The sequence below is a fragment of the Sus scrofa genome, chromosome 8, assembly GCF_000003025.6.
Source record: "Sus scrofa isolate TJ Tabasco breed Duroc chromosome 8, Sscrofa11.1, whole genome shotgun sequence".
NCBI lineage: Eukaryota > Metazoa > Chordata > Mammalia > Artiodactyla > Suidae > Sus > Sus scrofa.
In genome coordinates, this window is record NC_010450.4 from 47,145,020 (window position 1) to 47,164,844 (window position 19,825).

A 19,825-nucleotide genomic window follows, 5' to 3' on the forward strand; every position below is an offset into this window, starting at 1 on the left:
TATAGATTTCTAAGGTATCTCCAAACTGTTCTCCATAGTGGCTGTACCAGTTTACATTCCCACCAACAGTGCAGGAGGGTTCCCTTTTCTCCACAACCCCTCCAGCGCTTGTTATTTGTCGATTTATTAATGATGGCCATTTTGCCTGGTGTGAGGTGGTATCTCATGGTAGTTTTGATTTGCATTTCTCTTCTAATCAGCGATGTTGAGCATTTTTTCATGTGTTTGTGGGCCATCTGTATATCTTCTTTGGAGAAATGTCTATTCAGGTCTTTTGCCCATTTTTCCATTGATTGATTGGTTTTTTTGCTGTTGAGTTGTATAAGTTGCTTATATATTCTAGAGATTAAGCCCTTGTCAGTTGCATCATTTGAAACTATTTTCTCCCATTCTGTAAGTTGTCTTTTTGTTTTCTTTTGGGTTTCCTTTGCTGTGCAAAAGCTTTTCAGTTTGATGAGGTCCCATGGGTTTATTTTTGCTCTAATTTCTATTGCTTTGGGAGACTGCCCTGAGAAAATATTCATGATGTTGATGTCAGAGAGTGTTTTGCCTATGTTTTCTTCTAGGAGTTTGATGGTGTCCTGTCATATATTTAAGTCTTTCAGCCATTTGGAGATTATTTTTGTGCATGGTGTGAGGGTGTGTTCTATTTCATTGCTTTGCATGCTGCTGTCCAGGTTTCCCAGCAATGCTTGCTGAATAGACTTTCCTTTTCCCATTTTATGTTCTTGCCTCCCTTGTCAAAGATTAATTGACCATAGGTGTCAGGGTTTATTTCCGGATTCTCTGTTCTGTTCCATTGGTCTGTCTGTCTGTTTTGATACCAGTACCACACTGTTTTGATGACTGTGGCTTTGTAGTATTTCTTGAAGTCTGGGAGAGTTATGCCTCCTGCTTGGTTTTTGTTTCTCAGGATTGCTTTGGCGATTCTGGGTCTTTTGTTGTTCCATATAAATGTTTGGATTGTTTGTTCTAGTTCTGTGAAAAATGTCATGGGTAATTTGATAGGGATTGCACTGAATCTGTAGATTGCTTTGGGTAATATGGCCATTTTCACAATATTGATTTTTCCAATCCAGGAACATGGAATATCTTTCCATTTCTTTACATCTTCTTTGATTTCTTTGATTAAAGTTTTATAGTTCTCGGCATATAGGTCCTTTACCTCTTTGGTCAGGTGTATTCCGAGGTATTTGATTTTGTGAGGTACAATTTTAAAAGGTATCATATTTTTGTATTCCTTTTCTAATGTTTCATTGCTGGTATACAGAAATGCAACTGACTTCTGAATGTTAATCTTATATCCTGCCACTTTGCTGAATTTATTAATCAGTTCAAGTAGTTTTGGGGTTGAGTCCTTAGGGTTTTCTATGTATAGTATCATATCATCTGCATACAGTGACAGTTTGATCTCTTCTCCTCCTATATGGATGCCTTTTATTTCTTTTGTTTGTCTAATTGCTGTGGCTAAGACTTCCAAAACTATGTTGAAGAACAGTGGTGAGAGTGGGCATCCCTGTCTTGTTCCAGATTTGAGTGAGAAGGTTTTCAGTTTTTCCCCATTGAGGATTATATTTGCTGTGGGTTTATCATAAGTGGCTTTGATTATATTCAGGAATGTTCCCTCTATACCCACTTTGGCAAGGGTCTTGATCATGAATGGATGTTGGACTTTGTCAAATGCTTTTTCTGCGTCTATTGAGATGATCATATGATTTTTGACCTTTTTTTTGTTAATGTGGTGTATGATGCTGATTGATTTGCGTATGTTGAACCATCCTTGTGAACCTGGGATGAACCCAACCTGGTCATGGTGTATAATTTTTTTGATATGTTGTTGGATTCGGTTGGCTAAGATTTTGTTGAGAATTTTTGCATCTATATTCATCAATGATATTGGCCGATAGTTTTCTTTTTTGGTGGTATCTCTGTCTGGTTTTGGAATGAGGGTGATGGTGGCCTCATAGAATGTCTTTGGGAGTATTCCTTCTTCTTCAACCTTTTGAAAGAGTTTAAGGAGGATGGGCACCAATTCCTCTTTATATGTTTGATAAAATTCACCTGTGAAGCCATCTGGTCCTGGACTTTTATTTGTAGGGAGTGATTTTATGACCTCTTCAATTTCATTTCTAGTGATCGGTCTGTTCAGTTGGTCTGTTTCTGCTTGATTCAGTTTTGGCAGGTTGTAAGATTCTAGAAAATTGTCCATTTCTTCCAGATTGTCAAACTTGTTGCCATATAGTTGTTCATAGTATTCTCTTATGGTTTTTTGTATTTCTGCTGTATCCGTTGTGATTTCTCCTTTTTCATTTATAATTTTGGTGATTTGGATTCTTTCTCTCCTCTTTTTAGTGAGTCTGGCCAGGGGTTTGTCAATTTTGTTCACCTTTTCAAAGAACCAGCTCTTGGTTTTATTAATTTTCTCTATTGTTTTTTGAGTCTCTATTTTATTGATTTCTTCTTTGATCTTTATAATTTCCTTCCTTCTGCTGACTTTAGGACTTTTTTGTTCTTCTTTTTCTAATTCGTTTAGGTGGAGGGTTAAGTTGTCAATTTGGGATCTTTCTTCTTTTTTGAGAAAGGCCTGGATTGCTATAAATTTCCCTCTGAGCACTGCATTCGCAGCATCCCATAGATTTTGAGAGGTTGTGTCTTCGTTATCATTTGTTTCAAGGTAGTTTTTAATTTCCTTCTTGATTTCCTCATTGACCCATTTGTTTTTTAGTAGCATGTTGTTGAGTCTCCATGTAGTAGGTTTTTTCTCTTTCCTTTTCCCATGGTTGATTTCTAGTTTAATACCATTGTGGTCAGAGAAGATACTTGAGATATTTTCTACGCTCCTAAATTTATTGAGATTCGCTTTGTGTCCCAATATGTGGTCGATTCTTGAGAATGTTCCATGAGCATTTGAGAAGAATGTGTATTCTGCTTTTTTTGGATGTAGTGTCCTGAAGATATCAATGAAGTCTAACTTTTCTATTGTTTCCTTTAGGATCTCTGTTGCTTTATTGGTTTTCTGTCTAGAGGATCTGTCCATTGATGTGAGGGGGGTATTAAGGTCTCCTACTATGATTGTATTCTCATCAATATCTCCCTTTATGTCTGATAATATTTGTTGTATGTATCTGGGTGCTCCTATATTTGGGGCATATATGTTGATGATAGTAACATCCTCTCCTTGGATGGATCCCTTAATCATTAAATAGTGTCCTTCTTTGTCTTTCTTTATGTCTTTTGTTTTAAAGTCTATTTTGTCTGATATGAGCGTTGCGACTCCTGCTTTTCTGTCATGTCTATTGGCGTGAAATATTTTTCCCCACCCTTTCACTTTCAATCTATATGTATCTTTTGTCCTAAGGTGAGTTTCTTGTAGGCAGCATATTGAATGTTTTTGCCTTTTTATCCACTCAGCCACTTTGTGTCTTTTGATTGGGGCATTCAGTCCATTGACATTTAAGGTGATAATTGATAAATGATTATTTATTGCCATTTGTACCTCGTGTTCCAGTTGAGTCTATGGTTCTCCATTCTTCCTTTCTTTTTTTTTTTTTTTTATTTTAGTTGGATGGTCTCCTGTTATTATCTGCTTGAGTGTATTTTTTTTTTCATTTTTTGCAAATGCAATATTTGGTTTTGGCTTGTGGTTGCCCTGTTTTTTAAGTATGCTAACCCCTTCCCATAATTGTGTGTTTTAGCCTGATGGTCCTGTAAGTTCAAACACTTCATTACTATATTAAAATTAAGAAGAGAGACATACATATAAACAAAAAGGGTTATTTACCTCCTGACATCCCTTGCCCACATTTTATGGTTTTGATGACTCTTTTTTATTTTTTTCTTTTTAATTTTATTTTGTTTGAAGCATGTTCATGATTAAATCTGTATGCTGGCTTATTTGAGTGACTGCTCTCTGATTGCAGTTTCCTCAGTCCTAGTTCTTCCTCTTCTTCTTTTTTTTTTTTTTTTCTTTTCTTTTTTCTTCCCTTTCCTTCCTTTCTTTTTGGTTTAGAGAAGCCCTTTCAATATTTCCTTTAACCTGGGTTTTGTGTTGCTGTATTCTTTAAGTTTTTGTTTGTTGGGAAAAATTTTTATTTCCCCTTCTATTTTAAATGATATTCTTGCTGGATAGAGTATTCTAGGTTGCATATTTTTTCCTTTGAGCACTTTAAATATCTCTTGCCATTCCCTCCTGGCCTGTAGTGTTTCTGTAGAGAAATCAGCTGATATTCTTATGGGGGTTCCCTTGTAGGTAACATTCTGTTTTTCTCTTGCTGCCTTTAGGATCCTCTCTTTATCACTAACTTTTGCCATTTTTATTATGATGTGTCTTGGTGTGGGTCTGTTTGGGTTCAGTTTGTTTGGGGCCCTCTGTGCTTCTTGTATCTTGAATCCAGTATCCTTTAGATTTGGAAAGTTTCCAGCAATAATTTCTTCAAATATATTTTCCATTCCCTTATCTTTTTCTACTCCTTCTGGAATTCCTATTATGCGTAGATTGGCCCGCTTTATATTATCCCATAGGTCTCTTATATTGCTTTCCAGTTTTTTGATTCGGTTTTCTGTCTGTTGACCAGATTGAGTGATTTCCATTATTCTATCTTCCATATCACTGATTCGTTCTTCTGCATTATTCATTCTGGTTTTTACTGCCCCTAGTTCAGTTTGCATCTCTGCAAATGAATGTTCTAATTTTTCTTGGCTCCTCCTTATATTTTCTAGTTCCTTTCTGAGGGTATCTGCATTACTGTTCATATCTTCTCTTAATTCCTTCAGTATTTTCACTATTTCTCTTTTGAATTCCAGGTCTGCCTGACTGCAGAGATCTGTTTCATTGTTGACTGTTTTAGGTGAGTTCTCCTGTTGGTTTGACTGGGGGTGGTTTCTCAGCTTCTTCATCTTGCTTGTTGTTTTCTTTCTCCTGAGGGAGTTGTACTCTCCGTTATCGGGCAGTGTTTGCCTTGTCACTGCCGTGGAATATTTCCTGAGGGCTGGCGTTGTTGGTCAATCTTTTTTGAGGCAGTGTGGCTTTTCTGGAGTGTTGATGGGGCTAACAGTGTTTCTTTGAAGCAAAGGAGGACTTCCTGAGGGCAGACAGGACTGGGAGGTCCACCCCACGATGGTAGCAGATTTCACTTGGTCATGCAGAGCTTGCTCTGGTGTTTTTAGGCTGTGGGGTTCTTGCAGGGGGTTGGCGATGTTGGGCAGCTGCTCTTCAGGGGTGCATCACCCCCTGGGGGCTGGAGCAGCTATCTGGGTCACTGAGAACCTAAGAGGCTCTTCCCTAGGTTAGCCCAACTCAGAAGGACAGCCTGAGAATGTAGGCGGATCTTTTCACAGTCTGGCCGAGCTTGTTGCAGCTTTTCTGGGCTGCAGGGGCTCTTCCAGGGGGCTGGTGGTGCTGAGCAGTTATTTCACGGGAGTGGGGCACCCCCTGGGGGCTTGGGCGGGTAGCAGGGCCGTTGGAGACCCACGTGGCTCCTCCCCAGGGCAGCCCAACTCAGAAAAACCATCTGAGATCTTTTCCCAACTCGGCCAGGCTTGTTGCAGCTTTTCTGGGCTGCAGGGGGTCCTGCCTGGAGCTGGCAGTCCTATGCAGCTGGTCCACTAGAGCATCCCCTGGGGGCTTAGGCGGGTAGCAGGGCTGTTGGAAACTGAAGAGGCTCCTCCCCGGGGCAACCCGACTCAGAAAAACCGTCCGAGAATTAGGCCGATCTATTCACAGCCTGGCTAAGCTTGTTCTAGCTTTTCTGGGCTGCAGGTCTTTTCTCAGGGGCTGGTGGTGTTTGGTGCTGCTCTGCGGAAGTGTAGCCCCACCAAAGGGCAAGCAGGCCTGTGCAGGGACAGCCCCTGTGGTGGTAGGCTTCAGGCAATTGTTGAGGCCAAGCCCTCCTGGATGGCAGGCAGCCCCAGGTCTGTGAGAGCGTAGGGCGTGGCAGGGGTGGGGAGAGGGGATGCACTGGGAAGCACAGCTTTCTGCTAGCTAGCAGGCCTGTAAGCTTGCTGTGGCGTGGGGGGTATTCTATGGGAACCCACCCCTTCTTTTCTCCCCTCCCCAGCACGGGCGCAGACCAGGCTCTTCTCCTAGGTTCCCTCTGATGTGGCTTTCCACTTCTCCGCCCCTGGAGTATTGCTCCCTTCCTCTGCGACAGCTTTGTTTCCTAGTCTCCCAGGCAGTCTCTGCCCGGCCCCCCCGCAGCCGCCCAGGGACTAATCTCTGGAGCCGAGGTCTCGGTGCCCAGCCCCCACCCAGGCGGCGCCCCCCGGCCCTTTCTCGGGGACTAACTTTCCGCGGCGAGGTCTCGGTGCCCAGCCCCCCTCCCAGGCGTTCCCCGGCCCCCTCTCGGGGACTAACCTTCTCCGGCGAGGTCTCGGTGTTCAGCCCCCACCCAGGCGTCTCAATTTTTGGTGACTGTGCCCGTAGTTCAGATGGTCCGTTGGGTTCTTGATCGGCTTTTCCATACTCCAACTTACTGCTACACTCTTCTCTGCATCTGGAGATTCCTCCGGTTCGTTTGATCTTTCGCCCGGTAGGTGACTTTCCAGGGTGCGGGATCCCTTTCTCCTCCGCAGTTCCCTTTCGGGAGCCCCCGTCCTGCTCGGATTCACCTTCTCTCACTCTCCTCTTTTCTCCCGTTCTGCCCAATAATGTCACGAATTTCTTGCCATTATTGGAGTTTAGGTTCCTCTGCCAGCGATTGGTGCTGTTCTGTGCGAGTCATTTATTCTGTAGATGTGCTTTTTTTGTTGTGTTTGTGGGAGAGGGTGAGCGTGTCCTCCTACTCCTCCGCCATCTTGTCCTCCTGTTGGAAGTTTTTTAATCACAGTTTCAATTTCAGTTCTTGTGATGGGTCCATTCATCTTTTCTGTTTCATCTTGGTTTAGTCTTGGAAGATGGTACTTTTCTAAGAATTTGTCCATTTCTGCTAGGTTTTCCATTTTCCTGGCATATAATTGCATATAGTAGTCTCTTATGATCCTGTGTATTTCTGTGATGTCCATTGTTACTTCTTCTTTTTCATTTCTAATTTTATTGATTTGAGTCCTCTCTGTTTTGATAAGTCTGGCTAAGGGTTTATCAATTTTGTTGATCTTTTCAAAGAACCAGCTTTTTGTTTCATTGATCTTTGCTATGGTTTTCTTTGCTTCTATTTCATTGATTTCTGCTCTGATCTTTATGATTTCTTTCCTTATGCTAACTTTAGGTCTTATTCGTTCTCTCTCGAGCTGCTTTAGATGTAAAGTTAGCTTGTTTATTTGAGCTTTTTCTTGTTTCCTGAGGTGGGCTTGTATTGCTATAAACTTTCCTCTTAGAACAGCTTTTGCTGCATCCCATAGGTTTTGGAGTGTCATATCTTCACTGTAATTTGCTTCTAGGTATTTTTTAATGTCCTCTTTGATTTCTTCAGTGATCTGTTGGTGGTTTAGCAGCATGTTGTTTAGTCTTCATGTGTTTGTATTTTTTGCAGTTTGTTTCTTGTTGATTTCCAATCATATAAGTGTTGTGGTCCGAAAAGATGCATGATATGATTTCAGTTTTCTTAAAGTTACTGAAGCTTGATTTGTGGCCCAGAATGTGATCAGTCCTAGAGAATTTTCTGTATACACTTGAGAAGAATGTGTATTCTGCTGCTTTTGGATGGAATGTCCCATAAATATCCATTAAGTCCTTTTGGTCTAATGCTTCATTTAGGGCCTGTGTTTCCTTGTTGATTTTCTGTCTGGATGATTTGTCCACTGCTGTAAGTGGGGTTTTAAAATCCCCCACTATTATTGTGTTATTGTCAATTTCTTCTTCTAAGATTGTTAGCAGTTGCCTTATATATTGAGGTGATCTTATGTTGGGTGTGTGTATATTTACAATCACTATATCTTCTTCTGGGATTGATCCTTTGATCATTATGTAATGTTCTTTGTCTCTTTGAACATTCTTTTTTTTTTTTTTTGCCATTTCTTGAGCCACTCCTACGGGCATATGGAGGTTCCCAGGCTAGGGGTCAAATCAGAGCTGTAGCCACCGGCCTACACCACAGCCACAGCAACGTGGGATCTGAGCCGCATCTGCAACCTACACCACAGCACACGGCAATGCTGGATCCTTAACCCACTGAGCAAGGCCGGGGATCGAACCCATAACCTCATGGTTCCTAGTCGGATTTGTTAACCACTGCACCTCGACAGTAACTCCTCTTTTAATATTCTTTATTTTAAGGTCGATTTTGTCTGATATGAGTATTGCTACTCCAGCTTTTTTTTTATTTCTGTTTGCAAGGAATATTTTCTTTCATCCTCTCACTTTCAATTTGTATGAGTACCTAGAATTCATATGGGTCTCTTGAAGACAGCATTTATATGGATCTTGTTTTCATGTCCATTCAGCCAGTCTGTTTCTTTGGTTGGGGCATTTAGTCCCTTTATATTTAAGGTAATTATTGATATGTATGTTCTCATTGCCATTTTATTAACTGTTTGGATTTGCTCTTTTTTCTTCCCTTCTTCTCTTGTTCTCTCCTCTTGTGGTTTAATAACTATCTTTAGTGTTGTATTTGAATTCATTTTTCTTATTCACAAAATGGAATACCTTTTTCTATTCCCTCACGTTCATCTGGGTATGATTTAAGATCTGAAGTGAGTCTTTAGTAGCATATAAATGGGGTCTTATTTTTTTATCCATTCAGCTACTCCATGTCTTTTGATTGGAGCATTTTGTTCATTTACATTTAAAGTAATTAATGATAAGTATTTATTTATTACCATTAAAAACATTTTTTAGTTGTTTTTCATTTCTTCTATTGTCCTCTTCCCTTTGGTTTGATTACTGTCTTTAGTACTATGTTTAGATTTTCTTCCTATTTTTTTTGTGTGAGTATCTATTATAGATTTTTGGTACATGGTAACCATGATATTTTTATATAGCAACCCACAGATATGTATCTGTGTGTGCATTGCATTTTAGGTTGATGATCTCTCAAGTATAAACACATTTTAACAAACCTGCATTTTTAATCCCCCAGATATTTAATGTTTTTGACATTTTATCTTACATTTTTTGTTTTCTGTATCCCTTACCTATTTATGTTTATATAGATGATTTGCTACTTTTGTCTTTTAACTTTCCTATTAGCTTGGTAAGTGGTTGATTTACTACCTTTATGTATATTCGCCTTTGCCAGTGAGATTTCTAAATTAGAAATAATTTCATATTTCTAATTGTAGTCCTTTCTTTTCCACTCAAAGTATTCCCTTGTATATTTCTTGTAAAGCCAGTTTAGTGGTGCTGAATTCTTTAAGCTTTTGCTTGTCTATAAAACTCTTTCTCTCTTATTCAAATCTGAATGACATCCTTGCCAGGTAGAGTGTTTTGGTTGTAGGATTTTTCCTTTAATCACTTTAAATATATCATGGCACTGCCTCGTGGCCTGCAGTTTCTGCTGAAAAGTCAGCTGATAGTTTTATGGGTATTCCCTTGTGTGTAACTAGTTGCTTTTCCTTTGCTACTTTTATGATTCTTTCTCTAATTTTTGCCATTTTAATTATAGTGTGTCTTAATGTGGTTCTCTTCGGTTTGATCTTGTTTGGGACTGTTTTTGCTTATTGCATCTGGCTATCTATTTCTTTTCCTAGGTTGTTTAAGATTCAGTTATTAATTTTTTAAAATATGTTCTCTGCTCCTTTCTATTCTCCTTCTGGTGCTCTTCAGTGTGAATGTTAGTATGCTTGATGTTGGTTAAGGGGTCTCTTAAACTATCTTTGTCTTTTAAAATTCTTTCTCCTATTTCTGTTCAGCTTGGGTGATTCCACTACTCTTTAAGTTTGTGATCCCTTCCTCTGTATTGCTAATCCACTGTTTTATTTTTCTAGTGTATTTTTTATTTCACTTATTGTATTCTTCACCTCTGCTTGGTTCTTCTTTACATTTTCTAACACATTGCTAAAATTCTATGTTCATCCATTCTTTTCTCAAGTTCATTGAGCATCTTTATGACCATTATCTCAATTCTTTGTTGGGTAAATTGCTTATCTCCTTTTCACTTAGCTTTTCTTGTGAGGTTTTATCTTGTTTTTATATTTTGAAAATACTCCTCTGACACCACGTTATTATTGTTCTTTGTTTTTGTTTCTATATATCAGGTAGGTTGGTTACATTTCCTGATCATGGAGAAGTGGTAGAGGCCTTGCGGGGCCAGAAGAACACTCTCTTCTGGTCACCAGAGCTGTATACTCTAGCCGTATACTCTGTCTGAGCCATTGCATTGTGTTGAGGTTAACTACTGGCCCTCAGCCCAGATGCAGAGGCTGTTGACCACTGGTGAAAGGGGCCAAGTCTCAGCATGGTTGGTTATGGGGCACAAGTTGTCCCAGGGCTGGTGCCCACTCACTGGTGAATGAAGCCAGTTCCTAATGTAGTTGGCTGTAGTGTGCCAGGGGGTCATGAAACTAGTGCCAGCCCACTGGTAGAAATAGAAACTCCGCTCTTGAAGGATGCATGCAAAAATTTCATGTGTTCTACCCAGTGGGCTGGCACTAGCTTCATGACCCCTTGGTGCAGAGTCAGGTCCTGGTGTGGCTGACTATAAGCCAGGAGGTCCTGGAGCTGGTCCTGGCTTCCTGATGGGAAGGGTCAAGGCCCAGTGGCCCCAGGGCTGGTGTCAGCCAACTGGTGAACAGGGCCAAACCTGAGGAATCCCAGGGCTAATATTGACCTGATAAGGCCAAGTCCCAGAGAGACTGAGGGTTTAAGAGGGAGCCTATCTATAGTTTCTGCTATGCTGTTACTGGTTTGGGCTGTGTCCCTGCATTTCTGGCAGCTTGGTCTGAGATGTCTCACAACTCGTGCCAACTGGCCTTTGGGTGGGGTCAGGTCCCAGTGATAATGGGCTAGGGGGAGGACTTCAAAATGGTGCTTGCCAGCAACTGTGTCCTTATGGCAGAATGAACTCCTAAAAATGTCTGTCCCCAGGGTAAGTTCCAGTCCCCTCCTGCCTCTCCAGGAGACTCTCCAAGATAAGCAAGCAGTCTGACCCAGGCTCCATCCATATTAATGCTTCTGCCCTGGGTCTTGGAGCATGTGAGATTTTGTTCACCCTTTAAGAGCAGAGTCTTTGTTTCCTACAGTCTCTGGTTTTCCCAAATGCAAGTCTCGCTAGCCTTCATTACTAGAAGTTCAGAAACTCATCTTCCCTGTGTAGAATCCTCAGCCTGGAGACCCCAATGTGGGGCCTGGGCCCCTCACTCTTTGGGGACATCTCTGGACTTGTACTTATCCTCCTGTTTGTGGTTCACCCACCCAGGAGTGTTGGTCTTGACAGCATGGCATCCCCACCCCTCCTCCCTTTGTGGTCCCTCCTTTGTATCTGTAGCTGTAGGAGATATTTTCTGTGGCTCTTCAGGTCACTTTCACAGACAGTTACTCTGTAAATATTTGCATTTTTGGTGTGTCCATGGGAGGAGGTGAAGTCAGGGTCTTGCTACTATGCCATTTTGGCCACCTTCAAGAGATAAGGAGATTGTTGAAGACAGACGTCTTTAGGAGATTCTTCTATGTGTTCAGTTTTTTAAAATATCATGAGAGAATTTCATGAATGAGTTAAACTATTACACACTGAGGGGTGCTACTGATGAAGAAAGTGTCTTTGCCTCTAGGGAATCCTGACTGTTTAGAAGCAGTGCAACCTAAATGTGCCCTTAAGCTCATGTTCCAAATAGAAGAGTTTTTGCTTGGAAGGCTCTGATAACTTCTCAAGGTCTTCACGCAAGTCTTGTGCACAGTTCATTTTACCAATCTACCCACACAAGAGAATTTCTTTAGAATATCACAAAAATTGTACCCAGGTACAATTAGTTAGGTATTCAAGCCCTGAAGCCAAAGTTTACTTGTTTTATTTGTCTCATAGGCAAGTGATAAAAAATACTTCCTGATAAAATAACTGATAATATGAATGAATGGACACAGGGTATGAACATAATGAACATAATTTCATAATGTCCTAACCTTCATCTGGAAGGAGGAACCTTAGCATACTTTTTTTTTCAATAAATATCAATATATCAATCACAATTTGCTCACAGATTTGCAAATTTCTTGTTTCATTTTTATTCTTTTTATTTCAGAAGCTCTCAAAAAGAAAATCAAGTCCTAAGTAACCAGCTGGCTTGCAAGTAGTTCCTGAACCATGAACAATAATGCAACAGACCTCACCATCGGTTTCATCTCCTCTACTGTAGCCATCGTTTTGTTTGGCTCAAACTTTGTACCACTGAAAAAATATGATACTGGCGATGGTAATTATTTTTCCTTCACTGTTAACTTTAAATTATTTTTAAGTGTGATTTCACTTTTTTGGTCTTTTTAAAATAATGGCTATAAAAATGAATTTTGCTATACCTGATGCCAAATGAATAGAGCTTAAAACACATCATTTGATCATGCCCATAACAGCTTCTCTGAGTGTTAGTCAGTATAGCATAACCATAAGATTGTGTTTCATGGTAAAGCTAGGAGGAGGAAAGCTTTTCAGCCAAACCTGTTAGGTTTACAAAAAAAAGGAAATTAGTCGATTCTGCTAATAACACTTGTTTTGCAAACACAGACTTACAACACAATCGATATAATAGAGAACAATTTGAGCATAACGTGAATTTTATGTTTGCTTATATGCAGTTTCGACTTTGACAAACATTAGGTGAACACAGAAAAGTATACCCATATGGATAAAAGCACACAGAAAGGTACAAAATGTGCTCACACCCTTCCTCAACAAACACCATCTCTGTTAGCACCCATCCACCTCTGGTGTTTGAAACCTCACTCACCACATTCACAGTTACTCACAACATGCAGTACTTATGATGTCCATCTGCATAAGCAAACCTCAGGTCCTTTTCAAGATAAAGTGCCTTATTTGTTGCAGCATTTGTGAATTTCTTAACCACTTAACCAGTATAAAACTCTACTACCGATTTTATTAGGCTCCTATTTTTTTCGGTACGTTGATGAAGTTTTATATATATATATGTTAATATATAAATAAATTAACATATATAGTTATATATATTTATAGATAGATATATAAATATATGTATATTTGTAGATAGATATATTTTTCCCCGTCACCTGAGGGATGCAGAAATTCCCAGGCCGAGGATTGAAACGTCACCACACTGCAGCCTGTGCCACAGCTGGGACAATGTTGGATCCTTAACCTGCTGTGCCAAAAGAAAGCAGTGGCTCAGTAGGTACACACACACACACACACACACACACACACACACACACACACAAAGGTGTGTGTGTGTATAGTTGATATACACTGTGTTAATTTCAGCTGTACTGCAAAGTGACTTACTTATGCAAATGTGTGTGTGTGTGTGTGTGTGTGTGTATGATGGATGTGTTTATATATATGTATGTGTATATATATTCTTTTTCAGATTCTTTTCCCTTATAGGTTTTTACAAAATATTGAGTAGAGTTTCCTGTGCTATACAGTAGGTCTTGTTGGTGACCTATTTTTATATACAGTAGGGTGTTTCTGCTAATCCCAACCTCCTAATTTATCCCTCTCCTTTTGATAAAGCTTTTGAGTGTTATGTTCTCAGCCCTATTTCCTCCATAAGCTCTGTAGGTTTTATCACATGATCATACACAGCACAGTGATTTTTAGGAAGGTTCATGTCATATTATAGTAGAGCTGACTGTAGTGTGCATTTTAGGGAAGAAAAAGTATTGGTTGTTTTTGTCTCCCTCCGTTCACGTTACAGCTAGGAGAGGAAAGTGGAGATGCTATGGTGGATGCCTGGTAGGTCACTTTGTGTTCCTATCCCAATCCCTTTTGTCTTTATACTACTTTGACAATAGAATTTCAAATCCTTTTTCTCTAGAGTCTTTCTTCTTTTTCTCTTTGGAGTTAGAACAGGAAGAAAAACTACTGAAAGAACAAAAAACATGGTAAGGGGTAGAGGACCTGGCTTTGGGGCGTTTTACAAGAACTGTGTGAGCTCAGGCAAGCCTCTTCAGCTATGTTATTCTGCTTCTCATTTGTAAAATGAAGAATTTATAAAATGAAACCCCCTCTCATCTCTATGTTCTTACTTTTTTTTTTTTGTCTCAGAGGCGAACAGCCTTTTTATCTCTCCTCTATCATGAAATTGAACAGAAATAGGCAAAAAAACAAACACCTCCCAATACAGTCAATAGTGCTACATTGTCATAACTACCTTAGTGTTTCTTCCAATGTTGACTTTTTCTTTTATTGTTTTAATCTCTAAACCCTCTTTTAAGCCTCAGAAAGGTACAGATATACCTCCTGTCACCACATGACCTTCAAGTAACTGGCAGTGCAGAGCATGGAAAGGAGAGTGAGGCCCTGACCAGAAAGCTAATTCTTTGATTTGGACTGTCTGACTCCTTGCAGGCTCTCAAGTCTAGGTTCATCTGGCCATAAATGACTTTATCTTTATCCTAAAGTGGCACAATATATGATGCCAAAAGGTTTGAATTACTGTTTGGCTGTTCTGAGGTTCTTACTGCCCTATCTTTGGTGAGGAATAGCCCTAGGCATAGTGTCTGAATAAAAATATGTCGACTTGGTCTTGCCAAAACTCTGGAACTCTGGTAGAGAATTCTTTTTTTTTTTTTTTTCCTTTTTAGGGCCTTACCTGCAGCATATGGAGGTTCCCAGGATAGGGGTCATTTTGGAGCTATAGCTGCCCTCTAGGCCACCTCCACGGCAACACCAGATCTGAGCTGAGTCTGCAACCTACACCACAGCTCACGGCAATGCCAAATCCTTAACCCACAGAGTGAGGCCAGGGATTGATCCCACATTCTCAGGTTATTGGTTGGGTTTGTTACTGCTGAGCCACAATGGGAACTGGATTTTTTTATTATTATTATTACTCAATGAATTTATTACATTTATAGTTGTACCATGATCATCACCACCCAATTTTATAGGATTTCCATCCCAAACCCCCAGCATTCCTCCACCTCCCAACCTGTCTCCTTCGGAAACTGTAAGTTTTTCAAAGTCTATGAGTCAATATCTGTTCTGCAAAGAAGTTCATTGTGTCCTTTTTTCAGATTCCACATGTGAGAGCATTTGATGTTGATGTCTCATTGTCTGACTGACTTCACTTAGCATGATAATTTCTAGATCCATCCATGTTGCTAAAATTGCTGTTATTCTGTTCCTTCTAATGGCTGAGTAATATTCCATTGTGTGTATGTACCACATCTTCTTTCTCTGTCGATGGACATTTAAGTTGTTTCCATGTCTTGGCTATTGCAAATAGTGCTGCAATGAACATTGGAGTATATGTGTCTTTCAGAGTCATAGTTTTCTCTGGATAGATGCCCCAGAGTGGGATTGCTGGATCAAATGGTAGTTCTATTTTTAGTTTTTTGAGGAATCTCCATACTGTTTTCCCCAGTGGTTGCACCAATTTACAATCCCACCAACAGTGAAAGAGGGTTCTTCTCCACACCCTCTTCAGTACTTACTGTTTGTAGACTTTTTGATGATGGCCATTCTGGCTTTTTTCTTTTTTTTGGTAGAAAATTCTTTCTCTCTGTGAAGCAGGAATGCACAGTGTAGAGCAAGCTTTGAAGTCATATTGAGTTCACATTACAGTGTTTCAGACTATTAGCTAGTTAGCTACATGGAAAAGTCTCTTCACCTCAGATTCATTTTCTCTGTCTTTGAACTGGGGTTAATTATGATGCATAGTAGTAACAAGAATTGCAATAAACCTGCAAAGTGTCTGACATGTAGGCATTCAATACATTGTGGCCATTCCTATAAAATCATTGATATTCCTAAGTGCTGATTTCCTTAAGTCAGTTTGAACTACTGACACCAATTTCTTTTATTTCCAGGGATGTTTCTCCAGTGGGTACTCTGTGCTGCCATATGGTTAGTTGCTGTCGTGGTCAATCTGATATTACACTGCCCTAAGTTTTGGCCTTTTGCAATGGTTGGGGGCTGCATTTGGGCAACAGGTAATGTATGATATATTTTTTCTTTTACCATTTGATACTGTGATCAAAATAAATTTGGTTCATAATAGAAGGAAACTGTGAAAACAGTAATTCTGAATAATCCTTAGTCATAGATTCTAGAAATTAACAATTTAGTTTCTTTCATTTATATGTTCCATAAATATTTTCAGTGCATTTTCTCTTTCCTTTCAATGGCTTCTTTCTTAGTTCCTGGTAGAAAATTATTGTAGTAAAATTATTATATATATAAATTATATATAAAATTATTATAGCAAAAATGTTTCAAGTTTCCACTGTGGTTCAGTGGGATCAGTGGCATCTCTGTAGCACCAGGAAGCAGGTTCAATCCCTGGCCTCGCACAGTGGGTTAAAGGATCTGGCATTGCCACAGCTGCAGCCTAGATCAAAACTGTGGCTTGAATTTGATCCCTGGCCTGAGAACTCTATATGCTGCAGAGCAGCCAAAAAAGGAAAGAAAAGAAGAAGTTTCACTTGCTACCTGTTCAAGCACAACTCATATACTAGTTTAAGGGCTCTGGCCTTTCTTTCTCTAGCATGTTAATCAGAAAATGCTTATTAAATAGTTGTTTCTACTAATATCATATTTGGGACCTGTCCTTAAAAGTAAACACAGCACATTATCATTTCAAAAGCACTGGTAGAAAAACAAAAGTAAACATAAATCTTCCCTCTGTTGCCTTATTATCATTGTCGGAAATTCTATAACTAGAGTTTATGCCTTTGCTTGGCCAATCAGGAATGCTTTTCTTGTATTAATTTAAATACATCCCAGGAGAGCTTTCTTCTCTTTAGCAAAGAGAATCCCAAGTATCAAGGATCTCTAGAGGTAATTCCATTGAAAGAAAATAAATTTTTAAATGTTAAAAGTTTTATTGGGTGAATCTGTACAGAATTAAGTGATTTAGTGAAGTTCATGAGTTGAAGGAAAAAAATTAACTTTTAAATTTCTACTAGAATTTTCATTATTATACCTTGCTTACACCTTATTAAGTGATTATTTTGTCTAACGGGAGTGTGGAACAGAGGAAGCAACCATTCATCCTGCAAATCTTGATAACCACCATAGTACTTTTTTGCTTTTTAGGACTGCAACCATGACATATGGAAGTTTCCAGGCTAGGAGTCAAATCAGAGCTGCAGCTTCCGGCCTACACCACAGCCACAGCAATCCCATATCTGAGCCATGTCTGTGACCTGCACCACAGCTCATGGCAACATGGGATCCTTAACCCACAGAGCAAGCCCAGGGATTGAACCCACATCCTATGGATACTAGTCAGGTTCATTACCACTGAGCCACAGTAGAAACTCCCACCCCCATAGTACTTATGCTCATCTAACAGGTACCAACCAGTAGGAGTAAGTGGGTTGGGGGGGGGTCTAATTTGAGATATGCTGAGATGTGGATGCTGTAGATCTCAGGACATGGGAAGTAGAGGAGAGGATGGAGCCAAAAGTGATGTAGGGATTTTATTATAGGTGACTTACTTGTTGAGTGATGCTATCATTGACGCATATGAGGAAAATAGGAAAAAGAATGTGTCTGAAAGGGAAAAGGATGAGTTCAGCTTGGCAGTTTTTCAGTTTGAAGTTCCCAATGTTCCCACAGTGGGAGACATCTGGTTGGAAATCTCTTGTTGGCATTAAAACTCTGGAGACTGTCCAGGCCATCTCTGGGAGCATGTGTCTCTAGCTGAGAGCTGAAATCCTGAAACTAAAGAAGAATACAGCAAGAGGAGGAATGTGTTCTAGGGAAAATATTTAGAGGGCACCCCGGTCCAGAAGATTTGATGAAAAAGAGTAGCCAGAAGTAGCTAAGAAAGAGAGAAATGAGGTGGAATCTGGAGATGAGACATCTTGAAAACCAAGAGAGAAAACTTTTCAAGAGGAGATGGGAAAACAGTTGAGGGGGTCAAAAACTGGAAAAAAAAAAAACAGCCATTCATTTGGTCCTGAGAGACCCTCAAGAGCACAAGGTGCTGGGTGTACAAATCCAGAAGATAAGTCAGTGAGCATGGGGAGCAAAGCCTGGGGCCATATTGGGCCAAAGACATCTGCCAGTTGTTGGTCCTTGTTCCAGTCTGAGAGAACAAGGTCACTACTAATTTTTTTTTTTTAATCTTTTTATGGCCACACCCAAGGCATATGGAAGCTCCCATCCAGGGGTTGAATAGGAGCTAGAGCTGCAGCTGCCACCTACACCGCAGCCACAGAAGGGCCAGATCCAAGCCTTTTCTGCAACACATTGCAGCTTCCAGCAACCCTGGATCCTTAATTCACTTAGTGAGGCCAGGGATCAAACCCTCATCCTCATGGATCCTAGTTGGGTTCATTATCACTGAGGCACAATGGGAACTCCCTGGGCACTACTAATTTGATCATTGACCAGCTTCTGCAAAAAGGCATAACACAGTGACCTATGCTAAGGATGTAAAATACATTGGTACAGTTAGGAAAAGAGCTAATTCAACATTTTCTATGCAGGATGTTGCCCCAAGCCTTGTTCTTTTGGCAGTTGTAATCATAAGTTTAATGCAAAAAAAAAATGTGATTGTTTTCTTTTCAAAATGAGGAGGTATTGTGGAGAGTTCCCATGGTGGCTCAGCCGTAATGACCCTGACTAGTATCCATGAGGATGTAGGCTTGATCCCTGGCCTTGCTCAGTGGGTTAACAATCTGATGTTGCCGTGAGCTGTGGTGTAGATTGAAAACGTGGCTTGGATCCCACATTACTGTGACTGTGGTCTAGGCCATCCAATTCTACCCCTAGCTTGGGAACTTTCATATGCTGCAGGCGTGGCCCTAAAAAGACAAAAAAGAAAAGAGAAAAAAGGAATTGTGTTTACTACATTTGTCCAAATCCTATGAACTTCCATTGAAATGAAAATAAAAATTCATTCGATGGATAAATGTGTTTTCTGTATTGGAAATAACTTTCTTCTGTGTTTTATCTATAGGGAACATTGCAGTTGTCCCGATCATCAAAACCATCGGCTTAGGCCTTGGACTCTTAATCTGGGGATCATTTAATGCCTTAACTGGCTGGGCAAGCTCAAGGTAACACAAAGCAAACTACTGCAGCTAAGATTCTCTGCACTCACACTCGGTAAGGCAAATGCTAGGGATCGGGCTAGCCGAGAGGAGTAACACATGGACAGTCCTTACCCTCACAGAGATTACCACCGGCAAGCATACACATATAATATGCTCCCTTATCCATAGAAAACCATAATTCAAAAAGATACATACACCCCGGTGCTCACTGCAGCACTATTTACAATAACCAAGACATGGACCCATGTCTAAATGTCCATAGACAGAGGAATGGATAAAGAAGATGTGGTACATATAGACAATGGAATATTATTGAGCCATAACAAAGAATGAAATAATGTCATTTGCAGCAACATGGATGGACCTAGACATTATCATACTTAGTGAAGTTAAACAGTGAAAGGCAAACATCATATGTCACTTACATGTGGAATCTGAAAAAAAAAAGATACAGATGAACTTATTTGCAGAACAGAAACACAGACATCAAAAAATTTATGGTTACCAAGGGGGACAGGTGGGAAGAGGGGAGAGATGGACTGGGGGTTTGGGATTGGCATATGCACAATGCGGTATATGGAATGATTGGTTAATGGGGACGGGCTATATAGCATAGGAAACTCTACCCAATATCCTGTGATAATCTACATGGGAAAATAATATGAGTGGATATGTATACCTATATAACTGAATCACTTCTTTGTACAGTAGAAATTAACACAACATTATAAATCAACTACACTTCAACCAAAC

The 19,825-nt window shown here is 40.0% G+C and overlaps 1 protein-coding gene across 6 annotated transcripts in view; it reads left to right on the forward strand.

Annotated features, from left to right (window-relative positions):
- The window catches only part of TMEM144 (transmembrane protein 144), a 68,726-nt gene that overhangs the window by 11,336 nt on the left and 37,565 nt on the right, over window positions 1-19,825 (forward strand). For 2 of the 6 annotated variants that reach the window (XM_005666661.3, XM_021101288.1), the window contains exons 2-5: window positions 4,804-4,847; window positions 12,109-12,279; window positions 15,875-15,997; window positions 18,976-19,075. In XM_005666661.3, coding sequence (XP_005666718.1) covers window positions 12,171-12,279; window positions 15,875-15,997; window positions 18,976-19,075 — 332 coding nt within the window. In that variant the 5' untranslated portion in view covers window positions 4,804-4,847; window positions 12,109-12,170. The remainder of the gene's footprint in view (window positions 1-4,803; window positions 4,848-12,108; window positions 12,280-15,874; window positions 15,998-18,975; window positions 19,076-19,825) is intronic. The other 4 variants (XM_003129006.6, XM_013978686.2, XM_013978687.2 and 1 more) reach the window with 3 other exon arrangements.